Source organism: Hypanus sabinus, chromosome 10, assembly GCF_030144855.1.
Source record: "Hypanus sabinus isolate sHypSab1 chromosome 10, sHypSab1.hap1, whole genome shotgun sequence".
NCBI classification, from domain to species: domain Eukaryota; kingdom Metazoa; phylum Chordata; class Chondrichthyes; order Myliobatiformes; family Dasyatidae; genus Hypanus; species Hypanus sabinus.
This window is the reverse complement of record NC_082715.1, coordinates 37,646,427-37,668,121: the sequence shown is the minus strand read 5'-3', so window position 1 is coordinate 37,668,121 and position 21,695 is coordinate 37,646,427. Positions and strand designations below refer to the sequence as shown.

At 43.0% G+C, this 21,695-nt stretch overlaps 1 protein-coding gene across 1 annotated transcript in view; it reads left to right on the top strand.

Annotated features, from left to right (window-relative positions):
• Nucleotides 1-3,482: 3,482 nt before the first annotated feature.
• Nucleotides 3,483-21,695, top strand: part of gtf3c2 (general transcription factor IIIC, polypeptide 2, beta) — a 118,774-nt gene continuing 100,561 nt past the window's right edge. The window contains exons 1-3 of the mRNA XM_059981684.1: nucleotides 3,483-3,798; nucleotides 6,980-8,563; nucleotides 21,153-21,498. Of these exons, the coding sequence (XP_059837667.1) occupies nucleotides 7,035-8,563; nucleotides 21,153-21,498 (1,875 nt within the window). The 5' untranslated portion in view covers nucleotides 3,483-3,798; nucleotides 6,980-7,034. The remainder of the gene's footprint in view (nucleotides 3,799-6,979; nucleotides 8,564-21,152; nucleotides 21,499-21,695) is intronic.

The following is a 21,695-nucleotide window of genomic DNA, read 5'->3' as shown; positions in this document are numbered from 1 at the left end:
AAAGAGGTGGTGGAAGAGATTGTGAAGGCATTAATAACGATCTTTCAAAAGTCAATCAATGCTGGCATGGTTCCTGAGGACTAGAAAATTACAAATGTCACACCACTCTTCAAGAAGAGAAAGGGGCAGAAGAAAGAAAACTTTTGGCCAGGTAGTCTGATCTCAGTGGTTGGGAAGATGTTAGATGTGGTTTCAGGGTATGTGGAAGCACATGATAAAATAGGCCGAAGGAAGTCCAGCATGGTTTCCTTAAGGGGAAATCTCATCTGACAAATCTGTTGGAATTCTTTGAAGAAATAACCACTCATGAGACTGCTTGACAAGTTAAGAGCCCATGGTATTTTACTCCAGGAAATAAAAGGAATAAAAAGAACCTTTTTTGCTTGGCTGCCAGAGACTAGTGGTGTTCCACTGGGGTTGTGTTAGGACCACTTCTTTTTCCATAATTGTCAATGATTTGGATGTTGAATGGATGACTCTGTAGCCAAGATAGGTGAAGGGACAAGTAGTGTTGAGGAAGCAGAGGTTACAGAAGGACTAAGATTAGGAGAATAGGAAAAGAAATGGCAGATGGAATACAGTGTTAGAAAAGGTATGGTCATGCACTTTGGCAAAAGAAATAGAAGCATGTACTATTTTCTAAACGGAGTAAAAAATTCAAAACTGAGGTGCAAAGGGACTAGGGAGTCTTCATCCAGGATTTCCTAAAGGTTAATTTGCAGGTTGAGTTGGTGGTGAGGAAGGCAAATGCAATAATGCATATTTAGATAGATCCTTTATTGATCCCGAAGGGAATTACAGTGTCACAGTAGCATTACAAGTGCAGAGATAAACAAATATTAGAAATAAGATTAAAAAATTAGTTATCTTAAAAATAAGATGCACAAGATTTACAAATCAAAGATTACAAGATTTCCAAGATCACACTGAAAAGATGGTAGTGCAAGAATTAACATAATATTATACAGTACACTAATGGGTACACATTCACACTGACCAGATAAGAAGTGACGGTAGTATTGCACAGGGTGTCCACAGTAGCAAGGTGTGGTCAACAGAGCTAAACAGAACTTAAACTGGTACTCTGATAATCAGAAGGTAGTCTAACAGGTCATCACTTCCCCATGTTTAGGTTGACTCATTAAAGAGCCTAATGGCCGAGGGTAAAAATTACCTCATATGGCGCTCTTTGGAACAGCACAGTTGTCTTAGTCTATACTGAAAATGCTCCTCTGTTCACCCAAGGTGGCATGCAAAGGGTCAAAAGCATTGTCTAGAATTGCCAGGATTTTCCAGAGTCCTCTGTTCTACCACAGCCTCCAGTATGTCCAGTTTGGCTCCTTTAGCAGAGCCACCCTTTCTAATTAGTTTATTGAGTCCGTTGGCATCAACCATGTTGATGCCATTGCCCCAGCACACTACTGCATAGAAGATTGTACTGGTGATAACAACTGGCAGAACATGTGAAGGAGAGGCCTGCACTCTCCAAAGAGCCTCAGTCTCCTCTGAGCTGACGCTGGCCTTTCTTGTATGCTGCTTCTGTGTTGGTGCTCTACTAAAGTCTGTCGTCCAGGTGCACCACCAGGTACCTGTATGTCCTCACCATCAATAGTAACAGGGAGCAGTGCAAGCTTGGTCTTCCTGAAGTCCACTACCATCTCTTTTGTCTTACTGATGTAGAGCTGCAGATGGTGCAGCTTGCACCATTGATGAAGTCCTTCACCACGTCCTGTATTCATCCTTTCTTCCCTTTATACATGCAACTATTGCTGAGTCACCAAAGAATTTCTGCAGATGACATGACTCATTGTTGCATCTAAAGAACTCAGAGTAAACAGGAAGGGAGCCAATACAGTCCCCTGTGGGACCCCAGTGCTGCTTATATCCATGTCTGACACACAGCTCTGAAGCCATACAAACTGTGGTCTTCCCGTCAGGTAGTCCATTATTCAGGATACAGTAGAAGTGCCAAGCTGCATTTAACCGAGCTTTCCCCCCAGCAATAAGGGATGTATGGTCTTCATAATGTATGAGGTCAAGGCCCACTAGACAGTAGTCACTTAAGACTTTTGGTCAGCCCTTCTTGGGTACTGGGACACACACCACAGCCGGGACCCTTTCCAGGCCATGACTCAGATTGACTGCAGGGAAAGAAGGGGGTGTAGACGTTGGAGCCTGTGTCGTTCATCCACGTGTTGAACTGGAAGGGGTAGGAGAGAGGTAAGGAGCTGCTGGTGCTAAGGGAGCATTAAGTGCCTCAGCAACTGGGCTGGTGTGCTGAGGGAGGTGTGAACAGGAGGGCAATTGTCAAATCTATTGAAGCATTGGTTTAAGCAACACACAGAAAATGCCAGGATGAAGGGTTTCGGCCCAAAACGTCGACAGCGCTTCTCCTTATAGATGCTGCCTGGCCTGCTGTGTTCCACCAGCATTTTGTGTGTGTGTTGTTTGAATTTCCAGCATCTGCAGATTTCGTGTTTGCTCTTTGAAGGATTGGCTTAACTCATTAGCCCATTCATGACTACATTCCAAGGCTCTACACCTGGGCTGATTGAAGCCAATGATGTTCTTCATGCCTCTCCACACCTGCCATGTGCTACTCTGCCTGAGCTTAATCTCCAGCTCTCTCCTGCATTCCGCTTTAGCTACCTTGATTTCCTTTAGCTCCCTCTGCATGTTTCAATTCCTCCCTGCCTCCTGATCTCAAGGCTCTCTTTTTGCAATGTTACCTTTCATATCAAGAGGACTAGAATATAAAAGCAAGGATGTAATGTTGAGGCTTTATAAGGCACTGGTGAGGCCTCACTTGGAATACTGCGGGCATTTTGGGTCCCTTATCTATGAAATGTGTTGACATTGGAGAGGGTTCAAAGGAGCACAAAATTGATTCTGTGATTGAAAGGCTCATTGTATGGAGTGTTTGATGGCTTTGGGCCTGTACTCACTGGAATTCAGAGGCCTGAGGAAGAATCTCACTGAAACCTATTGAATGTTGAAAGGCCTCAATGGAATGGATGTTTCCTATGGTGAGGAAGACCAGAGGACACAACCTCAGAAAAGTGACAGACGTCGTTTTAGAACAGAGATGAGGAATTTCTTCAGCCAGAGTGGTGTATCTGTGGAATTCGCTGCCACAGCTGGCTGCGGAAGCCAAGTCATTGGATATACTTACGGCAGGGGTTCTTGATTAGACAGGGCAAGAAGGAATACAGGGAGAAGACAGGAGATTGAGGCTGAGAGAGAAGTGGATTGGAGTAGACTCGATGGGCCAAATGGCTTATTTCTATTCCTATATTTTACCTTATGATAAGCACTTTGATTTAGTGTACGAGGCTTTAGAATTCCGTACCTGAGAGCAAGAGGCAGCGGACTAACCACGCGCGCCACAGCCGGTGCGCGTGCGCGGTTCGCTGCGCGGCAATGCGCATGCCTGGGCTGCATTCGGCCGGTTTCGGAGGGTGGGCAGGGCCGTTTGAACTCGCACCACCCCGCGCGCACCTTCAGGTACCCTCCTGCGCCCTCTGGTCACGCGCGTCTGATTTTTCTACGTCATCAACCGCTACAATCCGGATACAAATCTCCGTGTCCGTCCTTGCCTCAGGACGGTGGCTCGTTTGGGACCTTCTCCGGCGCTGGGCGCGATCGCGGTGTTGAATGGCCCGTCAGGCAGGCGGGGGGGAAGCAGACGCAATATAACGACGGCAGCCGAAAGCTCCACGTGTAGCCGACACTGAGCCGTTGTTTCGTCCTCGTCCGTTCAGTGAGGGAGCCTGCGGACGCGGGGTGCGATGAGACAAGGTATTAAAGCTTTACCGTTTGTCTGGACGGAGCTGCGAATGATTGTGGGGGTTGGAATGTGCCACTTTGGGCCTGTCACTCCCGCCGGCACCGAGTGCTAAGTTTCCTCGGTGCCTGCCGTTTAACGATGGATGATCAGTCGTGGTCTGGAGGAGATTACTTGGTCTGTTAATCCACCCAACCGAGCCATCCTGCCTGCCTATCCCTCTCCATTTTAAAAAAAAAATACATTGCTGCCAAAACCTGAGAAGGCCGCAATAAAAATGCACACAGTACCTGTGTAAATTGTGTGCAGTTCAACCATGATTTGAGCAAGTAGCCGACTGACTGGACTATTAAAATGAATTCTTCCCGTTCTCCGTCTCCTTTGCTACGTTACTCCCTCTCCCCCCGTTATTTAATGTCTTCCCCTTTCAATTCATGTGTATAGAGCGCGATTGCTGGAGTCGGGAATTCGGTTATTGGATGTCCCTTGGGTGGTGGTTTCAGAGATAACTGATATTTTATAGCTAAGTACAAATCGAAACTCTTCACGGGCATTCTGAAAAGAGCAACACCCGCCGATTTCACTTTTCCTGCTTTGGACTGTCCAAGTGAGGGGGAAAATAAGTCAAGTTTTCATAAGCGTAGATTTTAAGCATTTTTGATTACATCGGCTGCAAGAACATAAGAAGCATGTCTTCTGGCTCTTCAAGATTGCTCTGTCATCTATCAGAATAATGATCTCTATAAAGAGAGATGCATAAAAATTGGAGCAAAGCAATCTACATCAATGGCTCGACCGCTGGATTTAACCCCACAATTTGCTAGCGAATTGACTGGTACCACTTGCCAATTGTTAATAGAAGGATTTCTTCTAATGCTGCTAGGTTATGGTCCCTGGTATGCACCCATCGTGTTTATTTGATCGGTTTATTTTGATAACTGCCATGGGCTTGTATTATTCAGTGTTCACATTGGGAGGTGGGTGGTGTGAGTACTGATTGCCACATTTCAGCCTGTTCTGAACCCGGTCACCACTGTGCCAGGCTGCCCACAATTATCAGCAAGGTTTTGGAGGCACCTTTGACCATCTCATCAAGCAATTTTCGTGCATTGCTTAAGTAACTGGTGCTCAGTCTCAATTCCACACAATTCTAATCCTTTTTGCTGATAATTGCAGGCAGCCTGGCACAGTGGTTGTTAAGTGATTGTTAAGTTAAAGTCTATCCTGAGCCTTATAGGCTCATCAGGCTGGTGCTTATGCCAGTTTCTGTGGTGTGAAGCGACTGAGAGTATGAGAGGGCCCAGCCTCAGGATAGAGGGGTGCCCTCTCAAAATGGATGCAGAGAAATTTCTTTCGCCAAAGGGGTGATGAATTTGTGGTATTTATTGCCGCATGCAGCTCTGGAGGCAAATGGCCAAATTCTGCTCCGGTGTCTTATGGTCAATATCAAGTATGTGCATTCCTTTCTCTTTATTATCTTGCATTAATTGATTTGGGTGAAAAATTAGATGGTGTATTCAGGAGGACTGAGATCAATCATCTATTCAGAACTTTTCTGTGCTTTTTAGGATTTACTATTAAGAATTAATCTGATGAAGCATTTTTCTTCTCTCTGTTGTTATCTTGTGATGCAGATGGCTCTCATAGATACTGAACTTTGAACTATTAGCGTAGCAGTTAGTGTGACTCTACTACAGCTTGGGACATTCCAGCCTTCAGAGTTCAATTCTGACGCTGCCTGTAAGGAGTTTATACATCCTCCCCGTGAACTGTTTCCAAAGACGTATTGGTTGGTACTTTGGTTATTGTAAGTTGACTTGTGATTAGGCTAGGTTCAAATAGATGGGTTACTGGACAGAGTGGCTCATTTGGCCAGAAGGGCTTTTTCTATTCTGTATCTCCGAATAAAAATGAGCTAAATCATCCCCACTTTATGCAAGGATGGCACCACACAGTAAAACAATGCTCTCTGTGGAAAATATGAGTCTTCATCCCCATGTAAAAAGGGCATTCAGTCTACCAATGTCTATACTGATCAGTGGGCATTCATCCTTATTAATCCCACCTTGCAGCTCTTAGCCCTGGCCCATAGCCTGGATGATTCAATTACTTGTCCAGACATTACTTATATCCTCCCGGTGCAGTAAAAGGAATGGATTCAAACTATCAGGTCACACCTATTGAATTCTCAAGTCATTGCTATTTTTAAAAAGTTTTTGATCACTGCTAAAATCAAAAAGTCAATATTAAGTACTATTCTGAAACTATCTGTGAATTTGATGTACAGTCAGCCCTCCTTATCCGCGGGGGATTGGTTCCAAGACCCCCCCCGCGGATACCAAAACATACGGATGCTCAAGTCCCTTATTTGCAGTGGTCTTTAGGACCCAGCGGAACCCCGGACTTTATTTAACATGTCTCAGTGTGGTGGACATGAGGACCCAGTGGTGCAGCTCTGAATCCACAGTGTTTCTGTTCACGAAAATAATCACGATCACGATTGAAAATAAAGTGGAAGTAATAAAGTGATCGGAAAGAGGTGAAACGACATTGGTCATTGGTAAAGCATTAGGCTACAGTCAGTCAACGATTGGAACAATTTTAATGGAGCATGTGAAATGCCTTGCCCTGATGAAAGCTACAGTTATTACTAAGCAATGCAGTGGTTTAATTATTGAAATACGTATGTTTCTTAAGTGTTTTATATGCATAGAAAGGTAAAATATATACTATACACGAAGAAAAAAGTTTGACTAACTGACACTAAATAATACCGGATGTACCTGTTCCGACTTCAAATCCGACTTAAAGACGGACTCGGGAATGGAACTCATTCATAAACCGGGGACTTCTTGTACTTTTAAGTCATTTCTAGATTACTTAATACCTAAAACAATGTAAATGCTATGTAAATAGTTATACTGTATTGCTTAAGGAATAATGACAAGAAAAAATAGCCTGTACATGATCAAGCAATGAGTGCTGGAGAGAGAACTTCCAGGTTTTCCCGATCCACGGTTGGTTGAATCCGTGGATAAGGAGGGCCGACTGTAATTTGTTACTGCCAGCTCACAGTATGAAAGTTGGAATTCAGATTTTAAGATGCAAAATCAAAAAATAAGCTGAAGTCATTGTGCAATAATGCTGTACATATTGCAGATTTAAATTTTAATTTTTTCAATCTTTTTTGTATAGATTTTATTGAAATTGCTGAGCCTGAGGTGAAGTGTACAAAGAGGAAAATATATTTATGGAACCAAATCTTCAGGAAACCTGTGAGGCTGATACAGAAGAAGCACAAAAAAAAGTTGCATCCCTAGAAACTGAACAAAGTTCTGCAGACAGCACATCTCGTGTGAATATCAATGGACTGGGACCTTTATCCAGTGCTTTTGAATTGGGTACTGCAGACAAGAGCAGTCTCCATTTAGGAAAGCGTTGTATGAGTACTTGTGGTATTACAGAAGGAGACTGTAAGCACTTAAAAATAGGGGGCAGTAAAAATGAGGATATTTCGACTGAACCTGAAATAACCAAATATGTTGCAAAATCATTGCTTGCTCTTAAGACATCAGTGCAGCCTCTAATGGGTGATATAAAGGTGAGTCCAGAAAAGGATTCTGAAACCATTTTGCCACAAAGCAATAACAGAGAAAGATGCAAATCTGTACACCACTCTTTTGGACTTGCCCATTCCACAATAATTAAGGGTACCATGATGCAAGCAGAAATCTCTTCAAATAGTACCAATATCCTACCTAATTCTCTACTGGTTTCACAACAAAATACATGTCAGATAGAAAAGCATTCAAATAAAGAACATGTGTCTGATCATTTAAAATGTTCTGATGTGGACAAGAATAGTCCAGCCCCAAATAAATTGGAATGCGAGTCTCAGTTCACTCCTGTTATGTTACCTTTACAACAAAATATTGGCAAAAAGAGGGGGAGATGCAGAAAAACTCAAAATAACCTGATGAGTAGTCCAGCAGTTAATCTTTCTACCAATGGCAGTTCCAGTGAAATAGATTCAGTTCCAGGATTAGTTCCTGTGAAAATCCCCAGGAAACCAGGAAGAAAGCCGAAAAGTGCCACAGTTGTACCTGTGAAAGAAATTCTAAGTCAGAGTAACATTGAAAATGGAGGTGAGAGAGAGGCAGAATGTCCTCAACAAATGGAAACTGCAAAGAAACAAAGAAGGAGGCCTAAGAACGCGAAAGCAGAGCCTGTGGAAGAAGCAGTGACTCAAACACCATCAATGGAGAATTGTACAAGTGCTGAAAATGGTGGTGACAGTGAGATGAGAATACATGATTTAATGAAGATTCCAAAGAAGCAAGGAAGGAAACCCAAATATGTAAAAGCAGCATCTGTTGAAGGAGATGTGCTGCAAACGCCATCAACCAGGACTTGTCATAATGCTGGGAGTGGAAGTGACAGTGACGTTGGAGTGTCTCAACCAATGAAGATCCCAAAGAAACGAGGAAGAAAACCTAAGAATGCAAAACCAGTATCTTCTGAAGGAGATGGGCTGAAAATTTCCTCTGTAGAGGTGTGCATTGATACTGAGAATGGTGAAACCAGTGAGAGGAGAAAGTCTGAACCAATGAAGGTTCCGAAGAAACGGGGAAGAAAGCCTAAAAGTGAAATGGTAGCCCCAGAAGAGAACACAGATACTCATGGACTTTTGAAACCATTTGTGCAAACATTATTGGAGCAAAGCGATGCAAATGAAGACCTAAAAGCAAGTGGACGACCAAAGAGAAGGGCAGCTAGAGCGTAAGGAATTGTATTTTTGGTTGTGCATGTTTGCTTGTATTGTTATTCCAAGTGAGCATGACTCCCAGCAAGGAGTGCAGAGTTTGTAAGCTAAACTTTAAGTCTTGCCATGAACAGTGTATTTATAAAATGAATTAAACCTTGCAACACTCAAAACAACTTACAGAAAGTTTGGAGCAACTAGAATGCATCTGTCCTTTATTGCCCTGAGAACATTGTAGTTCAGGGCCATTTGGTCCCTTGTGCCTACATATGCATTCAATAAGATCTTAGCAGATCTTTTACCTCAGAACCGCTTTCCTGTACAAATAGCTTATCTGTTTCTCATCTGAAAATCTTTCTCAAAGTAATCAGCAACTGGGCGTCCTTGCGCCCCCGCCCCCGGATAGAGAATTTGAAAGATTCATTGTGGTTTTATGAAGAAATTTTTTCTATACTGAGCAGCTCAGTGTCAGGATACTCCAGTTAGGGAAATCAACTCCACATACATCTTATCAATTATGTCACTCATTAACAGGTTCTTTCCCTCCCCCCACACACACCCCACCCAGGTTACAACAGGTTGAGAAAATTGCTCCTTGAGTTGCTGTTAAATCTTCCCCTCCTGCCATAAGCCAATATCAATTATTAAGGATGAGGCTTCAGGGTACTTGGAATCACATGATAAAATAGGCCAAAGTCAGCATGGTTTCTCAAGGGAAAATCTTGCTTGACAAATCTGTTGGAATTCTTTGAAGGAATGACAAACAGGATAGACAAAGGAGTTTGGTTGATTGTTGTGTTTTCAGAAGGCCTTTGACAAGGTGCCACACATGAGGCTGCTTAAGCTACAAGCCTATGGTATTACAGGAAAGATTCTAGCATGGATAAAGCAGTGACTGATTGGCATGAGGCAAAGAGTGGGAATAAAGGGAGACTTTACTGGCTGGCTACCTGTGACTAGTGGTGTTCCACAGGGATCTATGTTGGGACTGATTCTTTTTGTGTTATATGTTAATGATTTGGCCAATGGAATTGATGGCTTTGTTGCAAAGTTTCAGATGATATGAAGATAGGAAGGGCAGGTAGTTTTGAGGAAGTAGAGAGGCTACAAAAGGACTTGGACAGATTAGGAGAATGGGCAAAGAAATGGCAGATGGAATACTGTGTTGGGAAGTGTATGGTCCTGCAATTTGAAAAGAAATGAAAGGATTGACCATTTTCTAAATGGAGAGAAAATACAAAAACCTGAGGTGCACAGAGATATGGGTGTCCTTGTGCAGGATTCCCTAAAAGTTAATTTGTAGATTGAGTTGATGGTGAGGAAGGCAAATGCAATGTATGCATTCATTTCAAGAGGACTAGAATATAAAAGCAAGGACATAATGCTGAAACTTCATAAAGTGCTGGTGAGGCCTCAATTGGAGTGTTGTGAGCAGTTTAGGGCCTCTTCAGGAGGATGTGCTGAAAATAGAGAGTTCAAAGGAGGTTCAGGAAAAGGACTGAATGGCTTTTTCAGTCCAGGAAAAGGTTCAGGAAAAGGACTGAACTACCTTACATACGAAGGTAGTTTGATGGGTCTGTGCCTGTACTCACTGGAATTCAGAAAAATGAGGGATGACCTCATTGAAATTTACTGAATGTTGAAAGGCCATAATAGAGTGAATGTGGAGAGAATGTTTTCTATGGTGGGAGAGCCTAACATCAGAGGACATAGCCTCAGAGCAGAGGTGTCCTTTTAGAATAAAAATTAGGAATTCCATGAGCCAGAAATGTAAATAAAGAACATAAATAGGAGCAGGAGTCAGCCATCTGGCCCTCCAAGCCTGCTCCACCATTCAAAAAGATCAGGGCTGATCTGGCCATGGACTAATCTCCTCTTACCTGCCTTTTCCCCTTAACCCTTAATTCCCCTACAATACAAAAATATTTCCAACCCTGTCTTAAATATATTTACTGAGGTAGCTTCCACTGCTTCATTGGGTAGAGAATTCCACAGATTCACCGCTCTGGGGAAAATCAGTTCCTCCTCATCTCTGTCCTAAGTCTGCTCCCCTGGTTGTGTCCCCTAGTTCTAGTCTCACCTACCAGTGGAAACAATTTTCCTGTCGTTATCTTGCCTATCCCTTTCATAATCTTATATGTTCCTATAAGATCTGTCATTCTTCTGAATTCCTGTGAGTACAGTTGCAGGCAACTCAATCTCTCCTCATAGTCCAACCCCCTCATCTCTGGAATCAACCTGGTGAACCTCCTCTGCACCATTTCCAAAGCCAGTAGATCCTTCAAGTAAGGAGACCAGAACTACACACAGTACTCCAGGTGCGGCCTCACCAATATCCTGTATGGTTGCAGCATAACCTCCCTGCTCTTAAATTCAATCTCTAGCAATGAAGGCCAACATTCCATTTGCCTTCTTGATAGCCTGCTGCACCCGCAAACGAACATTTTGTGATTCACGCACAAGCACTCCGAAGTCCCTGCACAGCAGCATGCTGCAATTTTTTACCATTTAAATAATCTTCATTTTTTTTCCTTTCAAATTGGATGACCTTGCATTTACCAACGTTATACTCCATCTGCCAGACCCTTCCTCATTCATTTGACCTCTCTGCAGATTCTCCATATCTTATGCACAATTTGTTTTTCCACTCAATTTGGTGTCATCAACAAACTTGGATATACTACACTTAGTCCCCTCTTCCAAATCATTAATGTATATCGTGAACAGTTGCAGGTGTGCCCCTTTGGCACACCACTCACCACTGATTGCCAACCAGAGTAACACACATTTATCCCGACTCTGCTTTCTCTTGGTTAACCAATTCTCTATCCATGCTAATATCATCACACCCAACTATATGCGTCCTTATGGATAAGAATTTTATACAGCACCTGATCAGGCACCTTCTGGAAATCCAAGTAAATAACATCCATCTGTTCCCCTCTATCCACTGCACTTGTTATATGCTCAAAGAACTCCAGTAAGTTTGTCAATCTGCCTTTGCTGAATCCATGTGACATCTACCTGATGGATCTATTTCTTTCCAGATGCCTTGCTATTTCTTCTTTAATGATAGCATCAAGCATTTTCCCAACTACAGATGTTAAACTAACTGGCCTGCCATTTCCTTACATTCTTTTTTTGAACAATGACGTGATATTCACTGTCTTCCAATCTGCTGGGATCTGCCCAGAGTCCAGAGAATTTTGGTAAATTATCACCAAATCCTCTACTACAATTTCTGCCATTTCTTTCAGTACCCGGGGATGCATTCCATCAGGACCAGAGGACTGCATCTTCAGGCCCACAAGTATGCTCAATTTAGTGATAGCTATTGTATCGAGGTCCTCGCCTCCCATTGCATCCATAACATCTCTTTTTGGCATGTTGGACATGTCTGCCACCATGAAGACGGACACACAATAATCATTCAACGCCTTGGCCATTTTCTTATTAGCCAATATCAATTCTCCCTTCTCGTTCTCTAAAGGACCTATGTTCACTTTAGCCACTCTTTTTGTGTTTTATATAAAGTTATTAGCACTTCTAATTATATATAAACTTTTCATTATAAGAAATTTTAATTTTGTGCTAGTTTATTTTCATAATCTATCTTCTCTTTATTGCTCGCTTAGTAGTTCTTTTGTTCCTTTTTAAACTTTTCCCAGTCTTCCGGTTTCCCACTACTCTTGCTGATTTTTGTACACATGAGCTTTTAGTTTGATACCTTGTTTATTTCCTTAGTTATCCAAGGTTGGCTTTCCCTTCCCTCACCACCTTTCCAGAGAGTGGTGAATCTATGGAACTGTTTGCCACAGGCAGCTGTGGAAGCCAAGTCTTAATGTATATTTAAGGCAGAGGTTGATAGATTCTTGACTGGTCAGGGCATGAAATGAGTACAGGGAGAATGGGCAATGAAGTGGAAGATGAAATGTCGTGTAGTGTATGGTCATGCATTTTGATAGAAGGAATAAAGATATAGACTATTCCTTGTGCAGTATTCCCTAAAGGTTAACTTGCAGGTTGAGTTGGTGGTTAAGCAAGGCTAATGCAATTTAGCATTCATGTGGAGAGGACTCTGATGTAATGCCAAAGCTTGATAAGGCATTGGTCAGACTGCACTTGAAGGATTGTTAGCAATTCTGGGCCCCTTATCTAAGAAAAAATTTACTGGCACTAAAGAGGGACTAGAGGAGGTTTGATGACCTGCCTCTCTCTCCTGAAATCTTGGTGTCATCTGCAAACTTGCTGATCCAGTTTGCTGTATTATCACCCAGGTCATTAATATAGAGGACAAGCACCAACTGAACCAGCACCTGAATAAGGGTTCTTGGCCGGAAATGTCAGCTGTTTATTCATTTCCATAGATGCTGCCTGACCAGTTGAATTCTTCCAGTATTTTTTGTGTATTGACAGAGCATCCATTCCTGCAGCACTACTAAGCACAGGCCTCCAGTTAGAGAGGGAACCATCTACTTCCACTCTGGCTTCTCTTGCAAAGCCAATGTCTAATCCAAATCACTACCTCTTCAATGCCAGGCAACTGAACCTTCATGACTGAACTTCCATGTGGGACCTTGTCAAAGGCCTTGTTGAAGTCAATGTGGACATCTGGTAAATTCCTCAGACAGCTCTGTAAGCTTGGTTAGACACAAGTTGCCACACACAAAACTATGACTATCCTTAATCACACTCTGTCCATCCGAACAGTTGTATATACAGTCCCTTGGTATACCTTCCAAGGTAAACTAAGTGATGTGGAGAGGGGAGCCCGCTGCATGGGCAGCAGCCGGTTCTTCAAATTTTCGCATATAACAATTACAGCATGGAAACGGGTCATCTCAGCCCTTCTAGTCCATGCCAAACGCTTACTCTCACCTAGTCCCACTGACCCGCATTCTGTCCATAATGCTCCATTCCTTTCCTGTCCATATACCTATCCAATTTTACTTTAAATGACAATACCGAACCTGCCTCTACCACTTCTACTGGAAGCTCGTTCCACACAGCTACCACTCTCTGAGTAAAGAAATTCCCCCTCGTGTTACCCCTAACTCTCAACTCATGTCCTCTTGTTTCAATCTCCCCAACTCTCAATGGAAAAAGCCTATCAACGTCAACTCTATCTCTCTCCCTCATAATTTTAAATACCTCTATCAAGTCCCCCCTCAACCTTCTATGCTCCAAAGAATAAAGACCTAACTTGTTCAACCTTTCTCTGTAACTTAGGTGCTGAAACCCAGGTAACACTCTAGTAAATCTCCTCCTGTACTCTCTCTATATTGTTGACATCTTTCCTATAATTTGGTGACCAGAACTGTACACAATACTCCAAATTTGGCCTTACCAATGCCTTGTACAATTTTAACATTACATCCCAACTCCTATACTCAATGCTCTGATTTATAAAGGCCAGCATACCAAGAGCTTTCATCACCACCCTATCCACATGAGATTCCACCTTCAGGGAACTATGCGCCATTATTCCTAGATCACTCTGTTCTACTGCATTCTTCATTGCCCTACCATTTACCACGTATGTCCTATTTTGATTATTCCTACCAAAATGTAGCACCTCATACTTATCAGCATTTAACTCCATCTGCCATCTTTCAGCCCCACTCTTCTAACTGGCCTAAATCTCTCTGCAAGCTTTGAAAACCTACTTCATTATCCACAACGCCACCTATCTTAGTATCATCTGCATACTTACTAATCCAATTTACCACCCCATCATCCAGATCATTAATGTATATGACAAACAACATTGGACCCAGTACAGATCCCTGAGGCACACCACTAGTCACCGGCCTCCAACCTGACAAACAGTTATCTACCACTACTCTTTGGCATCTCCCATCTAGCCACTGTTGAATCCATTTTACTACTTCAATATTAACAGCTTAAAATTGAACCTTCCTAACTAACCTTCCATGTGGAACTTTGTCAAAGGCCTTACTGAAGTCCACATAGACAACATCCACTGCTTTACCCTCGTCAACTTTTCTCGTAACCTCTTCAAAAAAATCAATAAGATTTGTCAAACATGACCTTCCATGCACAAATCCATGCTGACTATTCCTAATCAGACCCTGTCTATCCAGATAATTATATATACCATCTCTAAGAATACTTTCCATTAATTTACCCACCACTGACATAAAACTGACAGGCCTATAATTGCTAGGTTTACTCTTAGAACCCTTTTTAAACAATGGAACAACATGAGCAATACGCCAATCCCCGTTTTATAATGACACTTGAAATATTTCTGTCAGAGCCCCTGCTATTTCTACACCAACCTCCCTCAAGGTCCTAGGGAATATCTTGTCAGGATCTGGAGACTTATCCACTTTTATATTCTTTAAAAGTGACAGTACTTCCTCTTCTTTAATCACCATAGTTTCCATAACTTCCCTACTTGTTTCCCTTACCTTACACAATTCAATGTCCTCTTTAGTGAATACCGAAGAAAATAAATTGTTCAAAATCTCCCTCATCTCTTTTGGCTCCACACATAGCTGTCCACTCTGATTCTCCAAGGGACCAATTTTATCCCTCGCTATCCTTTTGCTATCAATATAGCTGTAGAAACCCTTTGGATTTACTTTCACCTTATTTGTCAAAGCAACCTCGTGTCTTTTAGCTTTTCTAATTTCTTAAGTTTCTTTTTACATTCTTTATATTCAAGCACCTCATTTATTCCATGCTGCCTATATTTATTGTAAATCTCTTTTTTCCCGAACCAAGTTTCCAATATCCCTTGAAAACCATGGCTCTCTCAAACTTTTAACCTTTCCTTTCAACCTAACAGGAACATAAAGATTCTGTACCCTCAAAATTTCTCCTTTAAATGACCTCCATTTCTCTATTACATCCTTCCCATAAAACAAATTGTCCCAATCCACTTCTAAATCCTTTCGCATCTCCTCAAAGTTGGCCTTTCTCCAATCAAAAATCTCAACCCTGGGTCCAGACCTATCCTTCTCTGTAATTATATTGAAACTAATGGCATTGTGATCACTGGACCCAATGTCCTCCCCAACACATACCTCTGTCACCTGACCTATCTCATTTCCTAACAGGAGATCCAACACTGCCCCTTCTCTAGTTGGTACCTCTATGTATTGCTGCAAAAAACTTTCCTGCACACATTTTACAAACACTAAACCATCCAACCCTTTTACAGAATGGGCTTCCCAGTCTATGTGTGGAAAATTAAAATCTCCCACAATCACAACCCGGTGCTTACTACAAATATCTGCTATCTCCTTACAAATTTGTTCCTACAATTCTCACTCCCCATTAGGTGGTCTATAATACACCCCTATAAGTGTTACTACATGTTTCCCATTCCTCAATTCCACCCAAATAGCCTCCTTAGATGAGCCCTCTAATCTATCGTGCCAGAGCACCACTGTAATATTTTCTCTGACAAGCAATGCAACACCTCTTGTCCTTCGATTCTATCACACCTGAAGCAACGAAATCCAGGAATATTTCGTTGCTAGTCACACCCCTCCTGCAACTATGTTTCACTAATAGCTACAACATTGTATTTCCAGGTGTCAATCCTTGCTCTAAGCTCATCCACCTTTCTTAAATGCTCCTAGCATTAAAATAAATGCATTTAAGAAAATCTCCACCTCTTCCTCTGTTTATCTCTAACAGTACAAACAACTTTACTACCTACTTCTTCCTTGTCTCATACATCTGTTCCTACACCCTGGTTCCCCTCCTCCCTTGTATCTAGTTTAAATCCACTAGAGCCTCTCCAGCACACCTACCTGCAAGAATATTTGTCCCCCTCCGGTTAAGATGTAAACCGTTCCGCCGCAACAGGTCCCACCTTCCCTGGAAAACTGCCCAATTATCTATAAATCTGAAGCCCTCCCTACTGCACCATGTCTTCAGCCACGTGTTGATCTGCGCTATCTTACTATTTCTAAACGCACCTGCACGTGGCACTGGTAGCAATCCTGAAATTGCTATCCTGGAGGTTCTGTCCTTTAACTTGGCTCCTAACTTCCTAAACTCAGCTTCAGGACCTCCTCACTCTTCCTACCCACGTCATTGGTTCTTACATGGACCACGATATCTGGCTGCTCACCCTCCCTCTTGAGAATACTGAGAACTCGATCCGAGATATCGCGGACCCTGGCACCAGGGAGGCAACAGACCATCTGAGATTCTTGATCTCTCCCACAGAACCTCTTATCTTCCCCCCTAACTATCGAATCCCCTATCACTACTGCTCTCCTCTTTCCCCTCCTTCCCTTGTGAGCTGAAGGTCCAGTCTCAGTGTCAGAGACGCAACCAATGAAATTTATCCCTGGTAGTTCGTCCCCACCAACAGTATCAAAAACGGTATACTTGTTATTGATGGGAACGGCCACAGGGGTGCTCTGCTCTTCCTGGCTATTCCCCTTCCCTCTCCTGACAGTGACCCAGCTACCTGTCTCCGGACTCTTAGGGGTGACTATCTCCCTGAAACTCCTGTCTATTTCTGCCTCTACCTCCCGAATGAGCTGAAGTTCATCCAGCTCCAGTTCCCTAACATGGTTTGTCAGGAGCTGCAGCTTGATGCACCTTTCGCAGGTGTAGTCATCATGGACAATTGTGCTCACCCTGACTTGCCACATACTGCAAACAGAGCACTCAACTGCCCTAACTGCTGCCTCCATTACCTACTCCTAAGCTAATTAGATTAATTAAAGGAGTTTAACCAGCCTTGCCTCACTTGGAGTGAAGCTTGTCCTCAGCTTCTGCTTGCTTTTTAAATTCTCCCGCTGCCTCACAGGCGGACTTTCACGCGCTTGCGCAGTCGTGCCCCATTCAAACCTCGCCTCTGCCTGTTCTCGCCAAAGCCATCCCACTCTGCCTCAGTCCACTCTGATGATGGCTGCTGTATATGGTAGTCTTTTTTTTTTAACTTTTGGCGCGCTACATCATGTGTCTACGCAGTCTGGCCTCTTTTCCCTGATCAGTTTAAAAAAGAACAGCTTCTCTCCAAGATGCCTTTACTACTTCCCTCTCTGCCTCTTTTTTCTATTTAAAAGACCGTTGAAAACTTTCTCTCCTTTTTAAATCTTTGGTGCACTACGTCACGCGCCTGGAGAGGACACAGTCCACCGGAGGTAAAACTCATGATCCCCTGGGATTAATGGCTGCCTATTACTAACACAACGAAGACCACTTCTTTTGTAATGTTGGTTGGTTTTAGGGCAATACTGTTCACTTCCTTGTGTTCCCTTGCTTCTACGACCTTTGCCATGAAAAATACAAATGAAAAGCGGTCAAGACCTTACCCATTACCTATGGCTGCAAACACACCAGACTGATCCTTGAGGAGATCTGTTCTCTCATTGTTGCCCTTTTGCCCTTAATATCTAGTAGGATTCTATTTTGCCATATCTGCAAAGGATATTTCATGTACCCTTATTGCCCTCCTGATTTCCTATTTAAATATACTGCTATATCCCTCAACCAATTCACTTGATCAGGATGTATAACTCCTCTTTCCTGACCAGAGCCTCAATATCCCACACCAATCTTATCAGAGCAACACACACACAATGCTGGCAGAAACTTGCTAGGCTTGCCCTGTACTTTAACAGGAAGGTGCTAGTCCCCAAACCTCCCTGCTTTTTTTTTTAAAAAAAACACACTTGCCTAACATTAATTTACTTGCCAACATCCTCTCCATTCTTCCTTATCAGTAGAGTAACCCCTTTATCTCTCTCTCCCCCCCCCCCCCCAAACATCTAAAACAATGAAGCTGTAATGGCAACAACATTGTAATTCCAAGTACTGATCCAGGCTCTAAATTTGTCCTCCTTGACCATAATTCTCAGTGTCAAGATAAACACTTATCAGCCTGTTAGTTTCACCACATTTACTCGTCTGTCTCTTGTCCGTCCTTTCAGGCTACGTCCACTCTAGACTGGATAAATCCGTAACTGAAGATTTTTCTCTTCATTTTGACCCTCTGTCCACACTGAAATGGCATTTTCCTCCCCTGAAAATGGAGCTTGTCTAAAATGCCTTCCAGAGTATGTAAATTTGAAAACGCTGCTTGGGCAAGTGTAGTGTGGACGGGGTAACCGGAGATTTCTAGAAACGCTGTCATGATGTGCCGGAACAGATGGCGGCATTTCATTGTTTTCTTGAATGCAACCCCCATACAACCTAACAATTTCAGAACAGATGGCAACGAGACTGAAGCCAGAAGAGTTAGAAATGTACTCATCAAATACTTTGACCCATAACTTACTAAATAAATAAGTATACTCACTTTGTCCTGTTTCCTGTCCTTGCTTATATGAAGGTGGTTTACCTATTTATGCAAGTACTTCTCTGACAATAGATGCGTAACAGCCTACTGTAACATTGTATGGAAATACAAGATAACACTGATGCAGACATGTTATATACATTTAACAAGGTGCTTTATTAATGCAACAGTTAGTCAGTTTTTCAATGTTCGTCCTCCGGCAGGTCATACTGTCTGTGAGCTCCCTGTTGGTTGCCTCCATACACTCCAGCATTTTTTTTAGTTTTAAGTCCTCCTGCATGAGAGCCAACAGCTGTCCGTCGTTTGGCAATTTCTTTAAGTTTTTCTATCTATAACTGCACAGACATGCACTTTCACTGCGAGATTCGATACCATACTTGTCACTTGTTTTCTGTAGATGTGTCCTGCGCATGCCCAGTAGGAGGAGATTCGCCCAAATACCCGTTTTAATGTGGATGGAGGTATTTTCAAAAAACACTTTGTGTGGACGCCTATTGTTTTTAACGTGAAACCGGCGTTTTCAAAATTATATGGTCCAATGTGGGTGTAGCCTCAGTCTATTTGTCATGTTATCTTTCTTGATCTTGCCCCTACCATACCCCTTGCCTCCGTGGTTTAAATTTACTCCCCTAATCCCTACTGATTATTGGTGGCAGTGGGGGTGGGGGGGAAGGTCTGTAGATCAAGAGATCACCACACCAGTTTCTATTGAGAACAATGTTGCAGTCCTAATACAAACAAAAGAAACTCTGCAGATGCTGGAAATCCAAGCAACACACTCAAAATACTGGAGGAACATAGTAGGCCAGGCAGCATCAGGACTGGAGTAAATAAAGAGAAGTTGTGGAGAAGAAACACAACGTGATAGGTGAAACTGGGAAAGGGGGAGGGGTGAAGTAAAGAACTGGGAAGTTGATTGGTGAAAGAGATACAGAGCTGGAGAAGGGGGAATCCGAGAGGAGAGAACAGAAGGCCATGGAAGAAAGAAAACAGGGAGGAACACCAGAGGGAGGTGATGGGCAGGTAAGGAAATAAGTGGAGAAATGGGAATTTGGGGGGGGGGGGCATTACTGGAAGTTTGAGGTATCAATGTTCATGCCATCAAATTGGAGGCTACCCAGATAGAATATAAACTGTTGCTCCCTTCAACCTGACTGGCTTCATCGCGACAGTAGAAAAGGCCATTGACTGACATGCCAGTGTGGGAATGGGAAGTGGAATTAAAATGGGTGTCTACTGGGAGATCCCTCTTTTTTCCTGGTGAATGGAGTATAGGTGCTCAGCGAAGCAGTCTGCTGATCTAGATCAGGTCTCAACGATTATACAGGAAGCCACACCAGGAGCACTGAACACAGTATATGATCCCAACAGACTCACAGGTGAAGTAAAGCCTCACCTGGAAGGGCTGTTTGGGGCCCTGAATGGTAGTGAGGTAGAAGGCTTGGGGCAGCTGTAGCACTTCTTCCGTTTGCATAGAGAAGTGTCAGGAGGGAGATCAGTGGTGAAAGAGGAATGACAAGGGAGTCACATAGGGAGCTATTCCTGCAGAAAGGGTGGTGGTGGGATCCCGCTGGAGATGATGGAAGTTATGGAGAATTAGGTGCTGGACATAGAGGCTGGTAGGGTGGTTGGTGAGGACAAGAGGAACCCTATCCCTGGATGGAGTGAGGGCAGATATGTGCAAAATGGAAGAGATACAGTTGAGGGCAGCATTGATAGTGAAGGAATGGAAGCCCCTTTCTTGGAAGGAGCAGAACATTCCTTTGTTCTGGAATGAAAAGCCTCATCCTGAGAGCAGATGAGACGGAGGAATTGAGGGAAGGGGATGGTATTTTTACAAGTAACAGGGTGGGAAGAGGTATAGTCCAGGTAGCTGGGAGAATCAGTGGGTTTATAACAGACATCAGTAGATAAGCTGTCTCTGGAGATAGAGACAGAGAAATCAAGAAAGGGGAGGAGGTGTCGGAAATGGACCAGGTAAATTTGAGGGCAGGGTGGAAGCTGGAGGCAAAGTTGATGAAGTCGCTGAGCTCTACATGGGTGCAGGAAGCAGCACCAGTGCAGCCCTAATACATGTATTTTCATGCAAACTGTAAGGCAACTGAAAAGTGAGAGTGCACATATTCCTAAACTGTCAATTTTGGAAGGCATGCTTTGGTTTACGTTCAATTTAATTCTTGTGGCAGAGCACTGTTACTGGTTGTGGTTCCATTTGGCTGTTGTGGCAGATGGGTTACATTCCATTGTCTAAAGCAGCCTGCTTATGTTAGTGTTACAACCGTAGTTTGAAACAACATTGTTCTTTCTTTCAGTGCCCTGCTTTACTTGCGTGAAATAGTTGAGGAGATAAAGTCACCTTCTAATAAAGCTGATGATGTGGCTGCCAATACAAATAGTGAACTGGACCAGTCTCAGTACAGGTTGTTGACAGAGCCTCAGTCATCCCCAATGGAAAGAAGAGGAAGGAGGAAGAAAAAATCCAGTGATGATGATGTCTGTGATGATTTGTCAGATGACAAAGATTTCGTGGTTTCTGATGCAGTAACTGATGAGGAAGAGGAAGAAGATGACCTTGACGTACCTGGTGCTATCTCTGAGTCTGATCTAGATGATCCTTCGAATGAGGAATGTCAAAAACCAAGAAAGACGCCAACAAATGTAAGTTATTTGCTCTGCGATCCTTCTTTGCATCATTTGCATGTAACTATTTAAAGTCTGTCCCGAGCCTTATATGTTCATCAGGCCGGTTTCTGTGGCGTGAAGTAACTGAGAGTACGAGACCCCACCCCCGGATAAGGACGCCAGTCTATCGCGAGGTTAACCCCCAGCATTTTTGCCGGTACCCATTTTCAGCT